We start from the raw sequence: 16,600 nt of genomic DNA on the forward strand, positions 1-16,600 counted from the left end.
TTTGTAGTTTGTAATTATGGAAATTTATAAATGTAGTATTTGATGTTTTCTTTTTCTTTTTTAACTAGGGTATATGGTGGCGGTTGATAACGAAGTTGTTCGGTTAGATCAAGAAAACGCCATCAACGTTGAGCTTGATTGAAGCTATGGTTTGTGTATCTTAAAAAAATGTGCTCCGATAAAGAAGTAGTGAGCAAAGTATTCACCCAATGTTTGCAAATTTAACTGTTTTGATTAGGAGTGAGAATTAAAAGGTATCCTAGCTATTATTGAACATTGACGTCTTACCTTCCAAGTTCATGCAAATAGCCAAATATCAGAGGTTAAGATAGATGTAGGAAAAATGTAACACTTTGTTTTTTTTCAGGTAAGGTGGACCATAACGTAAACATAATGCTCTTTACAATAACGCTTGGATATAATTACGATTTGGAAAGGAGCATATGGGCTAACATATCTTAGTAAGATTGCTAATAGATATCTGGCTGCTGTTGGGTGTTTTCTCTCCCAATCATCCAAAACATGAAGCAGTTCCATGTGGGCTAGGTCTCATTCGGTTGGTTTTGAGTCATTACATGTCGTCCATTAGGCCATTTCTAATTGCCTGGGCTTCACTCTCCTTCATCTTCAATCGTTGCTCCAATTCCAAGTTTCACGAGTGAAGAGTCTAATGTAGAGTTCAACAAGGTAATTAACATTCCTTAAACTCAAATCTTATTTCATTTCAACAATTCATAACTTTCACACTTTTAATTAACCCTTCATTCCTCTAAATGTTTGTTTTGCTCATGCTAATTAAATCAGATTTAGAAGACAAAAAAAAAAAATAGTTCAAGAAATCAAAGTAACTCATGGTGCTCAAATTGTCCGGTTGTTGTTCTTTCTCTTCCAACCTTAGGTGGGCAATGAAATAATTTTCAGGCGTTTGATAGGTAGAAGTTCCATGTTTAGGTGTACACTACCTAGCTACATATTGGTGGCTTTGCAACTATCAACTAATATTGCTACACCACACTCTTAAGACTCGAGGGATATATCTTTTTTTTTTTCTTCACTAGATAGAAGATCATGTATGAGATTGGTGAGGAAATCGTCTCAATCCTGGAAAAACAGCATAAAATAAAAAAGGATCAGTTAACTTATATCGTGCCTTCCATTAAAAAGAAAAAAAAGAAGAAAAATAGTAGATGCTACTTATTGGCCACTCTGTCAATTCCTTTTAATCTTTTGATTTTTCTTTTTAATGGGCAATATCTTCTTTGTTTCTTTGTTTCAAAGAAAAGTAGCTACGCAGGGAAACTAAGTTGGGACGATATTCTATTTTTGATTGGTTTAAATTGTGCCAATTCATTAAATGGATAAGAAAATGCAGTACCCACTGAAATAGACACCGGCGTGCCACTCAAGTTGACTAAGACTGCTGTTGACGGGAAAATTGTCTAGCTAGTCCTTCGATATGGGTTAAAGAACTAAAATCTTTCTAAACATAAATTTGGGTCATGATACGGAGCTAAGTAAACATAAATCTTTCTGAAATCTAGTCATGATATGGAGCCAAGTAAACATAAATCTTTCTAAATTAATATTTTTGAAAATAATATTATTTTCAATCCTAGATAAATATATATACAATCAGCAATTTTGATAAATTAATAAAATTATTTTTTTAGCAAAAATGTTTTAAAAATTTATGGCTTAAATATGCTTTTATTTTCTCAAATTTGGATCATTTTATTTTTATTTTCAATTTTCAATTTTATATTTTTAGTTTCTTAATTTTGAAAAATAATTTTTTTAGTCTCTTGTGACTATTTTTATTTTTAGTTTCGATGAATAAATTTGTGATTTTTTTTACTGTAAGGAATTAAAAAGTATGTTTTAAAATTGAAGGATTAATAAAATAAATTTAAATTTGAAAAAACAAACGTGACCTGAATTTAAAGGACAAAAACATATTTAAGCCTAAATTTATAAACTCATTAATGTTATTAAATTAAGGACCTAAAATTACAACATAACTAGAACAGTTTTTCTTTTAAAAAAAATAGAACAGTTTAGTAAGTTGTGAATTTATTTTCAAACATTGTTGTCATTTTTTCATGTAATTTAAATTTAGGTGAATTTCATTTTTAACTTTTCTCATTGTATTCAAAAGCTTTAATGTCGTGCTCTCGAACTCAATAAAAAAACTGTGAAGAGTTGGTGTTACCAATAATGCTTCCTTTTGCACAATTAGTGTTATTCTCAATCTAAAAGAAAAATTAAAATTAGTAACATAATTTATATGCAATTTTAAAAAATGACGCTCAAATTTTGACTCCATAATTAGTGATGGAAACCTAATTTTCATCACTAATTATTTGACTTTTTGTAGTGAAATAGGATTTTCAATCCACAAATTTTCTGTGCTTTGAACTTCTAAACATTCAGTATTTTCACCTAAATAATCTAACCGAAGATTGACATCTATTTTATTCAGGTAACTAAGATAATTAATCATTTTCTCAATCTCATGAATATAACTTTACTTTATTTATGTTTTTTAAAAGAATAATAATACATAGATATTTCCTAATTTTAAACATTTTATTAATATCTTTTATTTTTTTATATTTTTCTTCTCAGATCATAAATTTTATTATATTTATATTTTTTTTCTCTTTTACTAAGTATTAGATAATACTGTGGGTGTGGGTTTCCATCAAACATTTTTTCTTAAAAGTGCTTTTATCATCCGGCCTAGTAATGAGATTGAAGTAGCTTACATGATGTTTTAAATTTCAATTTCATTGTTATCGTTATAAAATAAAATAAAAAACCGAACAAATTTTATATTATTGAAAACAATTTACTATTGTCCCTTATTGAATATTTATCGTCTAACTTCAGACAATTGCAAGATTGACGATATTAAAATATTAGTAATATTTTTTTATAACATTCTCCAAATCACAGCCTTCAATATCTTACGGTAAAATCTCTTTCTGTAACACATCTCTTGAAAGTTTTTATGTCATGTTAGGCGGCGGAAAAAAATCAACATTTCATAGCCTTTCAATCTTGCTTAGATGAAGAAATGATGAGAATTGTCCTATCTTCAACCAATAATTAATAACTATGTAACATATTATTATTGATTAGAATCTTAAATGATACGATAATCCTGGATCACTTAATAATTTTTTTACTTAGATGGATTGGACAATTATATATTACCAACAAAATTTTTCTATCACGCATTTCCTAATCCAGCCGAAGAACACATTGGTCGTTAAAAAAACACACTAGGCATCCATGTTCTTTTGTTGGCATAACAAATCAAGATGTTCATGGTGAGATTTTTTTTTTGACATTTTCATGGTGAGATTCTTGAAGCAACATGACTTTGCATAATTACTAATAATCCGTAAAGGAAAATTTTCTGAGTCATCCTCATTGTAACAAATAACAATTGTAAGCTTTTCTTTGCCCTGTTTTCTGCTTTCAAATTACTTTTTTTTGCAAGGGAATGATCAACTACTGTAACCTTTAAAAAAACAGTATATATTGTCCATACTAAAAACCTCGTTCTTTGTGTATCTCCAAAAACCATCTTTCATTGTTTTTTTTTTCTCTCTCCGTAAAATGGATATAATAAGCACTTGAATAATAATGTTCATTCAAAGGAATTTTCATACAAATATATAAAGAATATTTTTTGTTCTAAATCGCCTTCAATTTTAACGTTGCTTCTCCTTTATGTGAATCAGTGAATGAATAATTTCGGTTTGTATAACATTTGCTTCTTTTTTATTGATCATGATGATTGAGAGTAATAATAAACAGACTCATATTTTATATGGAGAATTAAAATTTAAATATATATTAAAAATAGTTATTAAAAGAAACTTCCTTTGTCAAAAAAAAGAAGAAAAAGAAGAATCTCCTTAGCTATTTGGCTATCTCGACGAGTTGCTGTTATGAGAATGATGCAGAGGTAGAGTTTCTCTTAATTATTTGGATTGTGAATATGACACCGTTGGTTGTTAATTTGAATTTGCTGCGTCTTAGCCAATATTGTTGTACGTATCCCGAAACCAAGACAAATTCAAGAAACTATCAAACTCAGTCTCCTTATATATACACATCAATTATTTTTTGTTTTTATACAACAATTTTTCTTTTGGTTTATCTATTCGTGCACTGAATTAAAAAGATCAAAGATATTTTAGGGGTATCACTTTCTTGGAAAAAGTATTGCATTGATAGATTATTATAGATTAAGGCTTTATTCGACTGTTTTTGAGTTAATTTTTAGCTTATTTTTATTAACTTAAAAGCTTATTTAATTATTTGGTAAATGATTTTTTTAAATATTTTTTATTTTTAATATATCTATCAAATTTTTTGTTTACATATAAATCATAATTTTATTTTTTATTTTTAATCATTTTACATCTTTCGATTAATTTTTCAGGACTTTTTTTGGGGAACAAAACTTAAATAGTGTAGACAAAATTTATAAAATAATATTTATCGATATCTTTCCAATTATTTTAATTATATTTTTATAATTAACATTAATTTAGTAAAAAAAAATTACTTCATTTTATTCATATTGAAAAGCATGTATATTAAATGTGATTGCCTCAAAAAAGTTGTGAAATTGACCATTAATTTCATAAACTAAACGAATATCTTTCCACAGGTCGTCCAAGCGAAATCAGTACTTAATCATAAATCATCATTAATCATTATTCTTAATAAAAAAATTATCCCTAAGAATAAAAAACATCAAAGATAATACCAAAGTTTTACAATATTTATACCTCCTAATCCATTAATTGAACTAATCCTTTGATTCGTTAATCTTAATATACTAAAGAGAATATATATATTTCAATAAGTTTGTCGACAGAAAAATACCATTTAATAGTTTACAGAAAAATTGTAGCAGTTAATAGATTATTAATATATATTTAAATATTAGATGAAAATTATAGAAATTTAAGTAAACAATGAATGCAACTTTTAAATAAAATTATAATAATTAATGATATTTATATAAATTTTATTAAATAAAAATATAGTAAAAATAACTCGTATCAGTTTTCCAAGTTTTTGGTATAGTTTATACAAAAGATGGATGGACATTGAACACCTTATGCCGGTAAGTACAGAAAGGCCGAGAGTAAAAAGGAATAACAAAAGTATAAATGTGATATAAAAAAAAAAAAAATATATCAACAATGTTTGCATTAGGTGTCGAAAAAATGTTATTGTACTTGATATGAACAAATTTGAATAATTGATCCTGCTGAAATAAGTGATAATATTAATTATTTTATTATTATTATTTTAATACATGGTATTATAACGTGTATACTTTTTTCTCTTCTTTTATCTTTTACATCTACTTAGCTTTCGCCAGCTAATGGTTGTCACGCTGACTTGACAAGTAGGCACTGGTGTAATAATTTATAATTTAAAAAACTGAGACAGAGAATCCACAGGTTGTTTTGTTTGTTTTTATGAATTATGATGATTGAGGAAAATCCACAGGTTTAGCAATTTAAGTTAAAATTTTAAACAAAAAAGTACTATTCTATCCTAAGAAGCGCATGAGGAGTGACGCGGCTAGCTTCTATATATTCCAACCCTATCTTCTGCCGTTATCTATCTATTATTATTCAAAGCCAATAATTTCTCAAATATCAAGTTATGACGAGTTTGCACTTTGCAGAGATGGAAAAGAAAGAGAGAAAGATCATGGTGGCTGTGGATGAGAGCCAAGAGAGCATGCATGCACTCTCCTGGTGCATCACCAATCTTATTTCCGAAACCAACAAGCTTGTTCTGCTTTATGTCAGACCACCTTCTGCTTTCTACTCCTTGGATGCCGCAGGTTAATCTTATTATTTGACCCTGTTGATTAATTAGCATATTATATATATCTTCTCTTAAAATCAGGATTTTTACTAACTTGGTGATTGCAATATGCATGATATTTTACAGGGTATAACTTTTCCTCCGATGTTGTTGATGCTATGGAAAAGTACAGTATGCACTTGGCTAATTCAGTCATGGAAAGAGCTGAAGCTGTTTGCAGAGACTTGAACGCTACTAATGTACCTAGCTTCCCTTTTTTTTTCTTTTCCCTTTCTATATATATATATTTTTCATTCTTTGAAATTGGGTTGGGATTTAATTTGCAGATCAATATGGAGAGAGTGGTTGGTGTAGGACATGCCAAGAATGTAATATGCAGTGCTGTCAAGAAACTAGAGGCTGACACCTTGGTCATGGGAACTCATGGCTATGGATTCTTTAAGAGGTAACGTTATCGATCTGCAGAGTTTGCCGAGTTTTTTTAATTGTGGAGAGGCACCTGCTATATATGACTAACTAAATTGCTTTCTTCATTCTAACTAACTTGCAGGGCACTCCTTGGAAGTGTCAGTGATCACTGTGCCAAACATGCAAAGTGCCCTGTTGTAATCGTGAAGCAGCCATAAGAGATCAATTTGGTTTCCTTTTCTCATCACGTACCTTCTTAGTGGTTGGATTAGATTCTCTGGAAGCAGCTTCCATTTCACTACTACACAAGCACCCTCTTGTTGCCTACAATTTGTGTATATATGTTGCATTTCTTTTTTCTTGTTGAATCATGATAGAGAGGTAGTATCCCAAAGGTTGGAAATCATGAATATTGATACAAACCACGTGCTTCTGCCAAATAAATTAGGTATTTAGGTTTACCCAAACTCAAAAAACCACTGGCACAAAGATGACTATAAATCTTCTGATTTAACCCACCCTTTAATTAACCATTTGAAACCTTGTTATGTACTTGCAAACACAAACTGGAAGGTAAGAGGTACTATTGCATGTCTCGCTTAATGCCTAGTACTAGGAAGTCAACACATTAATTAGTGATATGACAAGTAACAAATTAATGTCCCTCCAAATATTGCAAAGATTAGGTATTCCTAAATCCTAATTGAAGAAGAGACATGGAGGATTGGCTTTTGATATTTTGGACAAGCTAAGCAATAATTTTGTGAAAAAAGTTAAACTGACATGAAGTAGACAGGGTTGGCCCAACAGTGTTTTGGGCTTTTAAAATTATAAAAAAGATTCATATTTTAAAAATTTATCTTTCAAAATATTTTAGAAGTAAAATTATTTATTAAAATATCATAATGCATTTCATTTAAGACAGACGTTGATCTTAAATAATATTTCTATATTAAATTTAGCTTTGAAAAAATTTCTCTGAAACAATGGTTACTTCAATTGATAAATAAGACAAAGAAAGGACTACAAATACTGAAGTATAAAGAAAATATTAGTACTATTAACTATGTAATTAATTTTTGTGGAAAAATATTTTTTTCTCTTTTTAGAGGGGAGAGAAAGTTAAAATAAAAGAGATGCCTTTCCTAATAAAAAATATTTAATAAAATTTAGTAAATTAATATTATTCTTTAAATAATTTTTTTAAAAGTATCATTAGAGGAAGAAAAAAACGGAATCTAAAGCAGTTGTCTGTACGGCCTCTGCTTTTGGGCCAGCTCTAAAATTTGTTTCCTTGATCAGTACTGGGCTTGAGATGCCCCTACCCATATTCACCAACCGTTCAGGAATTTGAGAAAATAACTTTTTAATTAACGATAAAGTACTTTTGAATTTTTTATGATTCCTGATGAGCCAGATATTCGTTAAAGCAAAAACAAAATAAGGTATAATAAAAAAATAGATTAGGTTAGTTTTCTGCTTAAACACAAAGCTGAACTTCACCTATTAAGGATAACAGGAGAGAGAAATTTTGAATAAGGATAAACAATTATTTCCGTTCGTTAGAATATTTCGAAATATTAATTTTAATCCTTATAAAATTTAATATATTTTTCTAATTCTTGCGTTCATCAAAAGTAATGTGATTGTAATCTTTCGTCAGAAAATAAAAACTCATATTTCTAGATAAATATAAAAACTAAAAATGTTTTAAAAAAAGAGAGAATTAAAACCAATATTATAGGGCGCATCATGTGATGTAACCAACCTGATTATTATGAATTGAACACTTAATTAGATACAGTTTGTTTTTAAAAGTTAAATTGACAATTGGCAAGTCACTTTTACCTGGATAAAATTCATTTGAATTGATCAGTTAACTGTTTAAACCAATTAATAATGAAATTATTGTTTAATATTTTTTATATTTCATATTATTTTAATTTTATGATGTTAATTAATACTTAATAGCGCGAAACGTAATTTTATGACGTCATTTGATTGGAACAATCAGTTTAAACGGTTGAAATTAAAACTCAACTCCCATTAGACACACTCTTCCCTCCATTGGTTAACTTTTATCTTAATTACCATAAAAATCATCCTTACTACTTACTAGTAGGATAACTTTCTTTTATTGATTTATGGTATAATTTTTCCATTTGTTTACTTAATTTTTTACATTAACCACGTCATAGAAATTTCACTAAAATATTAAGGGAGAGTTTTATCATTTATAATAATTCTATCTGACTTAAGTATGATTATGTAGTTAAAAATATTTGTGGTTTAGAAAAAAGTTCACTAAAATTGAATTGTAAACCTTTTTATTCTTTGACCAATGAACACTAATCTTAATCTTTATCATCTGATCAGTGTCTATTATTGAAATTTGGGATGCTAAGTTTCCAAAAAAGTTCGCCTTGAATCATGCCACATAACCCGTGGTTCCTTCCACAGCAGGTCAAGCTCACGACCAAACCAATTCGTCATAATTCACGTAATCGATGGCTCATCAACTTAATGATAGCGTACAACATAAACTACTTACTTAATTCATTATTTGATGCTGTTATTGCATTTACATTTTCTGTTGACTACTACCCCTCGATAGAAAAAGGTTACAAGGTTACAGTTATACGACCCGCAAGCAACAAAAACTTCATTTTAATCCAGTAGGATGTCACTAGCAATAGAAGGACACACAAAACAGAAAGATAGAGAAATTGTTGAGCTCATGAAAATTGTACTGCATCATCACATATTCACATACCAGCATACCGCCAATAATAACCAAATCCAATTAGTTAAAGACAGAGTATAGTTGAACGGTTCCTTCAATTAATTTCCCTATTATGTAAACGGATTCCACTAGAACAATCTAATTTGTAAAAGAAATAAAATAAATTTCTCCTATAAACTAAAACTAGTTTATGACTTATGCTAAGTTAAAATTTGTTTTTTTTAAAGCTATAACTTCAAAAAACTAATTTGAACTTATACATAAAGTTAATTTAATTTACAATTTTTTTCTTGCTTTCTTTTTCTATAAATATTTAAGAAGAAATTTATTCAAACATATTTTATATATCAACCACATGGATAGAATTTGATTGGTTGAGTAATAGGTATGAATTGCTGTAAACTTTCTCATGAAAACAAAAAATCTTATATATCACATGTTTTACCTTTTAAGTTTTATCTAAATCCAAATCGCCATCTCCGACTATATTACAACACATCATAACTGTGTGGCATTGGTTCGTTTAAGGAAAAATAAAACAAATGTGGCAGACATCCTATGCCCCAAAGTCAAATTTCGAAGTGACATTATAACCAACACAAAGGCTAAAAGACTCATCTAAACGAGAACTACCAAACCAAGTCCACCCTTATGTGCGTCACAAGATGGAGCGGTTTAAGCAACATCAAACCCCAATATAATGCAACACAAACCCAAACCCCTTTAGTTCAACTCAATTCACAACCACATTATCAGGGTTTTTGGATTGTCAATACCAACCTTCTTTTGCGTCCAACCTCCGTTTCCAGGAAGTATCCTCTTCTTGTTTCTACGTTGAAGTTGTCTCGTGTATTTCGTGCTGCAGCAAAATTGCCGAAAATCCAAACACGCACTAATTTTCCTCTCAGAGATGGGTAACCAATTAGTCTCACTACGCCCCTCAGAAGCCACGGGCAAAATTATTACGTGGGATGGTTCGGTGCACGAAATTGAGCAATCTTTGACAGTGGCAGAGCTGATGCTGGAGCACCCAGAGCAAGTGGTGGTTGAGTTGCATTCAGCGGTGAATAATAAAAGGCCAACGCCATTGCCAGCGGATAACAAGTTAGAGACAAATAAGGTGTATCTGATGCTTCCATTGAAGCGAGGGAAGCCCGTTGGATTAAGCGGGGAAGAAACTCGACGCATTTTATTGATTCTTAATTCTGCTCTGCAGCATTCCAAGTGTCTTGTGGGTTCTTCTTCTTCTTCTTCAAAGTTTGTTCCCTGGCTCACGCGTCTGTGCCAGAACACTACTACAATTGTGGAACCTCAGAGAAAGATTAACGAGGAAATAACGGAGAAGAGTGATGAAGAGAGCTGCCAGTTGTTTTTGCCGGAAATGTTGGAAGGGAGGCCTGAATATTTGAATAGGCAGGTTTCAGGGAAAGGGTGGAAGCCTACTCTTGACACCATTAAGGAGAAGAATATTGACAGAAAGCTCACTCACTGGTTATTCCTCAAGACCTTTTAGTCTTAGCCATTTTTAACTGTTTTTGGTATTACTTTTCTATTAGAGTTTCATTTCGATGATCTAATGAAAATTTGCAGTCAAGATCAGAATAGATTATCGAAATAAAACTCTGGTTTTAATTAGAAAGTGATACCAACGACATTTAAACAACTGGGTGTATTTTTGTTTTTACGTATAGTTGTTAGTTAATGAAAATGTTGTGGCTTTATGTGGGTACAATATTGTAAAAACGTAAAAAGAGAGTTCAGGTATTAGCCTATTATTGTATGTGTTTACATTTCTGTGACAGGACAATTATTTTTAGGAGGTCCTTTCTTCCGGTTTTTTTAGGAGGTCACAAATATTTTGCATGAGAAAGACCAGTGGTATACTGCATAGTACTAGCATACAATAATGTTCTAATCCGAAAGTCTTCAACTATGCTAGATTCAATCTAAAAAGGAACAAACCCATGAAAGGAATACTCCAAAAGAGAATTTTATTGTGTATAATAATCCTATCTATCCAACTTGAATAATATGTTCCTCAGGACTTAGATTCTCTACCGCACGACAGCCCCTACAGCTTCTACAACAGCATTTTAGTCTTTCATAGTTGAACATATAAGTCTATTTTTATAATCCTGTTTTTAATAACCATTAGATTTAAATCCAATGGTCAAAATAACGGCTGCAGGAACAGCATGGTTGCAAACAATTCACACACCTGGTCCTGTTGTACACATGGTATTTATCCATTTCAATAAGTTCACTTAGTTTTTTTTTTTTTAATGTTTGCTAGATTTTGAGCCGTGTTTTGTAATTTGCACATGAAAAACAGGATAATTATAAGATTTTTTTAGATTTTCATTTTCAGTTATAAAACTGATTTTTTTTTCTTTCAAAAATTTGCATAGAAATCAATGAAAGCATAAAATAAAAAGAGAAAACCACAAAGAAAATTGACAAAAAAAAATCTCAAATCAAATTACTTTTGAATAATTAAGTTAATTACATTAGTGATACTAAATCTGTCAATAATTTACATTACTTTTTAAAAATAAATCTTAAAAACACTAGAACTTTACTTTTTAAATTTTTTTCACCAAATTAATTAATCAATTAATGTATTTTCATTTAAATTTTGGACCGTCATGTTTCCCTACTCTCATGAGAGCAAGAAAGAAGGTTCAAGAAATTAATTTATAATATTTATTGTTTATTATCATAAAAAGTTATTAATCAAGGGAATTCCTATAAAATAATAAACCAATATATAATTTTTCTTACTGAACCAATATATAATTTAAAGAGAAGAAAAAGAAGCAAACTTTATGTATTGTACACCAAAATGTATATTTAGTACTTTAAGTAAGTAACTAATGCCGCAAAAAACCCGACTAAATTGGGTTCGTTCCTGGTTCCTGGGTATACCCAGCCCATTACCCAACCATCCAGACCCACTAACTCAAACTGAGCGGAAAAAAAACTTACAATATTACAAAAGAACAGTGAAGGTGACCAGCGAAGAGAGAAGAGAAATGCAGAAATTAAATAGGAAATTAGAGAGGCGGGCCAGTGAAGGAGAAGAGAATTTTTATTTTTTTATCTATAAATATTAATTTATCAGAGTGTTAATTTTATTAGTAAAGAGAGTGAAACTGGTGATCTTTTTTCTTTTTTTTCTTCTTCTTTAACTATCCATGATTCAACCACCTTATAGAATATGAATGAAAAAAAAGGAAATTTTATTCAATAAAGCAAAAACTAACAAAGAAGTACTCTCGAAAACTCTCTTTGTATTCTATCTAAAGGATGCCCTGTAACATATGAGGGCCTTCATGGATAGAAAATGAAAACGCTAGTATATAGATTACATGACTTGGAATATTTCAGATAATTGATGTATGATATCATAACTTATTTTGATTGTTACAGAGTTTGATGAATAGTTCAAGGCATCATCAAATAAGAGTTTCAATGTTTATATGAATTGTTTAACTTTAATTTTTTTTTCTGGAAACATATGAGGTGGAGTTGCTAATATAAATAATTGTTGTTTGATAATATTATATCATAAATAATATATTTTCAAGCATCATAAAATTCATAAAATTAATTTTGATACTCATTTTAACAATTTTAACATTGAAATGAATTTTTATTTAAAATGCTTAAATCTATATAGAAATGTAATATCCATAAAATTATGATAAAAATTTCATATAAGTAACTATGCGTTGCGTTGTATAGATGCTGTAACCTAACACAATGATTGGTCTTTAATTAGCAATTTCCATCTAGATTAACCTCTTAAACAAGTATCTTCATTTTGACAGAATATGTTCGAGAATGTTGCCAATAGAGAAAAATTAGGAAGACTTTGCTTTGTCTGATGACTATGTTTCATTTTGCCTAAGGAAATTGAGAATACCTTGTAATGTTTTTGCAAGATATTTGCTAGTGTCTAGATATCAACTGCCTCTAACTTTTTAATTTGAATTCTTTTTAAACCATAATTTAACACTCTGGCCACCACTTTACATATACATGACACTGTAGGCCTAGCAAGTCATTTGGGTTTTGTTTCCCATACTTGTATTGCTAGGAAAACATCCATCCCAAGGAAAAGATTAAAAAATGTTGAAGATTAATAGGAAAGGTTGATTCTTCTAGGTTTATTTTTGGAGGAAGGATTTGTGAAATAAGTCTAAAAAATTCCCATCAATGGAGGAACTATATTGGAAAGTCATATATAACATGATTTTTTTATTAGTTAATTTTGCATTAATATTATTAAATTTAGAGTGTATTTAGAAAGTCATTTTAATAGTTTATAAGCTGATTTGATTAACTTATTTGACACAGAACTTATTTTAGTACTTTCAAACTTATTTTTAAAACTTACTTCAACTGCTTATGAAAATAAACTAACTCATAAGTTATTATCTTTTATATTTCTTTCATTTTCATCTATCATAATTTATTTGAAATTCCTTTATATTATTTTTTAAATTTTTTTTAACCTATTTTACCGTCTAACTAAATTATAATCTTTCAGTTAGCTTGTAAGCTTGTTTTACACGCACCCTAAAAAAATTAAAACACATAGTTCCTCAAAGCTATATCTTTTCGCAATTACAATTGTGCTATTGCCGATTTATATATGTCACGGGCTCACCATTTTTTTTCTTAAATCTCAAGCAACAGTTACGTAAATTTAAACACAAAAATGATTGTCTTTTGGTTCCTTTTTTTGGTTCAGGAAAAGTGATAATCATTTCAGTTGCAAAAAGGGTTGTGGAGCATAGAGCATATGCTGATAACCATTACGGGCCGGGTAATAAGGTTCAGGCGTCTTTCAGTATGGGCTGGCAACCTCACTTTTCCATCTAACTGAGTGATGAACACAGAACAAGAAGTATAATGTTCGTCCCAAAAGACAAAATAAATAATGCCGAAAGAGTTGAAGTCTTTAATAAAGACTACCCACCCCTTCTAACAATAAGGAAAGTTGTTCTCCTTGGAACCTAGAACGACGGCTTATAATGCATTTCTTTCTTTCCCTTTTTTTCTTCTTGTTTTGTTAGAATAATGCACTTCTTAGACTAGTGTGATACCAAATTCTTTGGAAGATGCAAAATTAGTAGTGTCTCAAAGTAGGAGAAAAGAAAAAAAGAAGAAGGAAGAATTTAATTATATATATCATGATATATATAATTAAGCATATTATCTTATATATTTATAGTAACCAGCATGACCCCTTAAAGACTGCATGGCGTATATAAATGGGTGTAGTTTGCACATTATATGTGACTTTAAGAACCTTTTAAAAAAATGAAATTGCATTATTATCATTAACTATAACTTTTAATCTAAGGATAAGTGCTTGACCAAACAAGTGATATCACCTAAGTACGTAGTACTAACAAACCACCAACTTCATTTGTTCAATATCTGTTATTTATTATCCCCGACCCTGCATGCCAGGTGTGATCCTACAATACTTGTGGGGGGAACAGTGTTACCAACTTAGCACGGCGTTTGAAAGATGGTTAATGGCAGGAATGCGCTAGAGTGCAGAGACCAATGTTATATGGCAACATTCTCAAACAAACTAGTTCAAAGGTCCTTATTAAAATCCTACGAATTGTTGTGTCCTTCATGAATCATCATGGGGTTCTTAATGGCCAGCCCCTTATTGGTTACTTCTGCAAGTGAGCAGGAATAATAAAAACAATAATATCAATAAAAGCTTTTATTGGCACCGTACAGTACCCATCATGCATACTGCATAGTGCATAGATGGAAAGCGCATGATAAATAATGTATCAAACTATCAAAGTAATAATATTATTATTCTGTTCAACATAAAAAGAAAAGTAATATTATTTCCATATTGCGTATGGAGAATCATTAGAAAAATAAGATGAAGATATTATTGACAGAAAAACCTTTATTTATTTCATTTTTAGCATAAAATGTTAACATTATCTAATCAATTGAGTTAGATCTTGTTATCAATAGTATCATTTTTTGTGTTCATACATCAAAATCAGTTAAGTAGTTATAATTGAGGATCAATATCATCAACAATTTGTCTGTTAGTAGTTAATCTACAAATTTTGGCAAAATTTTAGGAATGTACGAACACTGAAAAGCTATTCAGGGCCGGCGCCTGACAACCGTTGTGGCCTTCAATTCCCGGTGATGCTTGTGTGTGTTTTTGTTCTGTTTTTTTTTTTTTCATGTTTTCCTTTTGAACTTTGGGTCTCTGTAATGAGTCTGGTTAGAAAGTCCAAGTTAATATAAGAAGATCACTTAATTCTAGAAGTCCCAATATTTTATTTTTTTATTTTTAAAAAAAGTCCTAATATTTTATTACGAATCTTAACTCTGAAATTTAACTCAGGTAATGGCATTTAACTCAGGTAAGTCTTGATAAGCCAAAACAAGAGAAAAGGTCATATTTTATATTAGACATTTGATGAATGAATTGGTAGAGTTGGAGCAAAGATAAGAACGAAGAAAAAGTGCGAAATGGTGAAAGAAAGCAGACAAAACTTCTGCGCACAACACATTATGGGCACCTTCCCAATAGTAATATATGTAATTCTTCTCTTATTCGATTCCTATTGTATTTTCTTGGTAAGTAATCATGAATAAGATTAATTTATGATCCAATGAGTTAGAAAACACTCATGTCTCTGATTCACTAAAAAAAATAATGTTTTTCCTCTTTTTTATTTTTTCTTTCTTTATATATGAGATCTTTCTGTGATGCAATTATATATGAGATATTCACCACTGGCTGGCTACGGGTTTGTAATGAGTTATATGATCTGAGCCAGAAGCTCTGTCCTGATCCGAACCTCACTTGTAAGCGAAGCTACTCTAAACCAACAACCACTTTTTTTACAAATATCTAAATTAAGATTGGAGAGGGACCAATATTTTTATTGAAATTTAACCTCTACTTTCTTCATATGTAATTTCCGTGGACCGGACTCCACTTTGTTTTGATGTCTCTGATTTTTCAATCAACTCCCTTTGAATAATGTGTGTGATACACTCAAGCTATTTCAGGTTCAGTTCATTTTGTAAGTTAACAGCTCAACAAAGAGTAAAAAACATCGAGCAACTCATGCATGAATGATTAAATAGCTTGGGAATGATTTGACATTGGTAGCAAACTACCAATCTGGGCAATAATTGATTATAGTAAAATTATACATCATATAACAAAATTAATTAATTCCAATCCAAGTCATCCACTTTTTATGGAAATTGCTACATTTGATGGAATAGTACTATGCAACAAAGTCAAATATTTTCTCAATAATTGTCATATTTGGCACAGGGTGAAATAATCGGTTAATTAATTACGCCTACCAATTGTCACGACTCATGAGTTGCCCATAGGCATTAGTCATTTCGGTGATGAATGCTGTTTCTTTATTCTGGCCAAAGATTCTCTAGCTTCCAAACCAGATATAAGAAGAAATTTTGGACAACCTAATCATTTTACTGGCCAATATAAGTTATGTTTTCACCAAAAAATAAAGAAAGTCAATCTCATGCACTCTATCT

The 16,600-nt window shown here is 30.0% G+C and overlaps 2 protein-coding genes and 1 long non-coding RNA gene across 3 annotated transcripts; all 3 read left to right on the forward strand.

The window, feature by feature from the left end:
- Window positions 1-120: 120 nt before the first annotated feature.
- On the forward strand, window positions 121-1,142 carry LOC114370885. Its single transcript, XR_003657943.1, has 3 exons — window positions 121-254; window positions 368-687; window positions 805-1,142. It is a non-coding gene; the product is annotated as an uncharacterized LOC114370885 (long non-coding RNA).
- A 4,479-nt stretch (window positions 1,143-5,621) lies between these two features.
- On the forward strand, window positions 5,622-6,802 carry LOC114369492 (universal stress protein PHOS32). Its single transcript, XM_028326725.1, has 4 exons — window positions 5,622-5,884; window positions 5,995-6,107; window positions 6,195-6,313; window positions 6,419-6,802. Exons 1-4 carry the CDS (start codon window positions 5,701-5,703, stop codon window positions 6,492-6,494), a joined length of 492 nt encoding a protein of 163 aa, XP_028182526.1. The 5' UTR covers window positions 5,622-5,700; the 3' UTR covers window positions 6,495-6,802.
- A 2,572-nt stretch (window positions 6,803-9,374) lies between these two features.
- LOC114370709 lies at window positions 9,375-11,072 on the forward strand. Its single transcript, XM_028328100.1, has one exon. The coding sequence runs from the start codon at window positions 9,930-9,932 to the stop codon at window positions 10,530-10,532; it is 603 nt and encodes a 200-aa protein (XP_028183901.1). The 5' UTR covers window positions 9,375-9,929; the 3' UTR covers window positions 10,533-11,072.
- Window positions 11,073-16,600: the final 5,528 nt, after the last annotated feature.

Source organism: Glycine soja, chromosome 10 (genome assembly GCF_004193775.1).
Source record: "Glycine soja cultivar W05 chromosome 10, ASM419377v2, whole genome shotgun sequence".
Classification (NCBI taxonomy): Eukaryota; Viridiplantae; Streptophyta; class Magnoliopsida; order Fabales; family Fabaceae; genus Glycine; species Glycine soja.

Excerpts from the sequence above, each read along its gene's own strand:
- LOC114369492 (XM_028326725.1), top strand. The coding sequence starts at position 5,701 with ATGACGAGTTTGCACTTTGCAGAGATGGAAAAGAAAGAGAGAAAGATC. Across the intron at positions 5,885-5,994 it reads CTACTCCTTGGATGCCGCAG|GGTATAACTTTTCCTCCGAT; the intron begins GTTAATCTTATT and ends GATATTTTACAG. Across the intron at positions 6,108-6,194 it reads GAGACTTGAACGCTACTAAT|ATCAATATGGAGAGAGTGGT; the intron begins GTACCTAGCTTC and ends TTTAATTTGCAG.
- LOC114370709 (XM_028328100.1), top strand. The coding sequence starts at position 9,930 with ATGGGTAACCAATTAGTCTCACTACGCCCCTCAGAAGCCACGGGCAAA.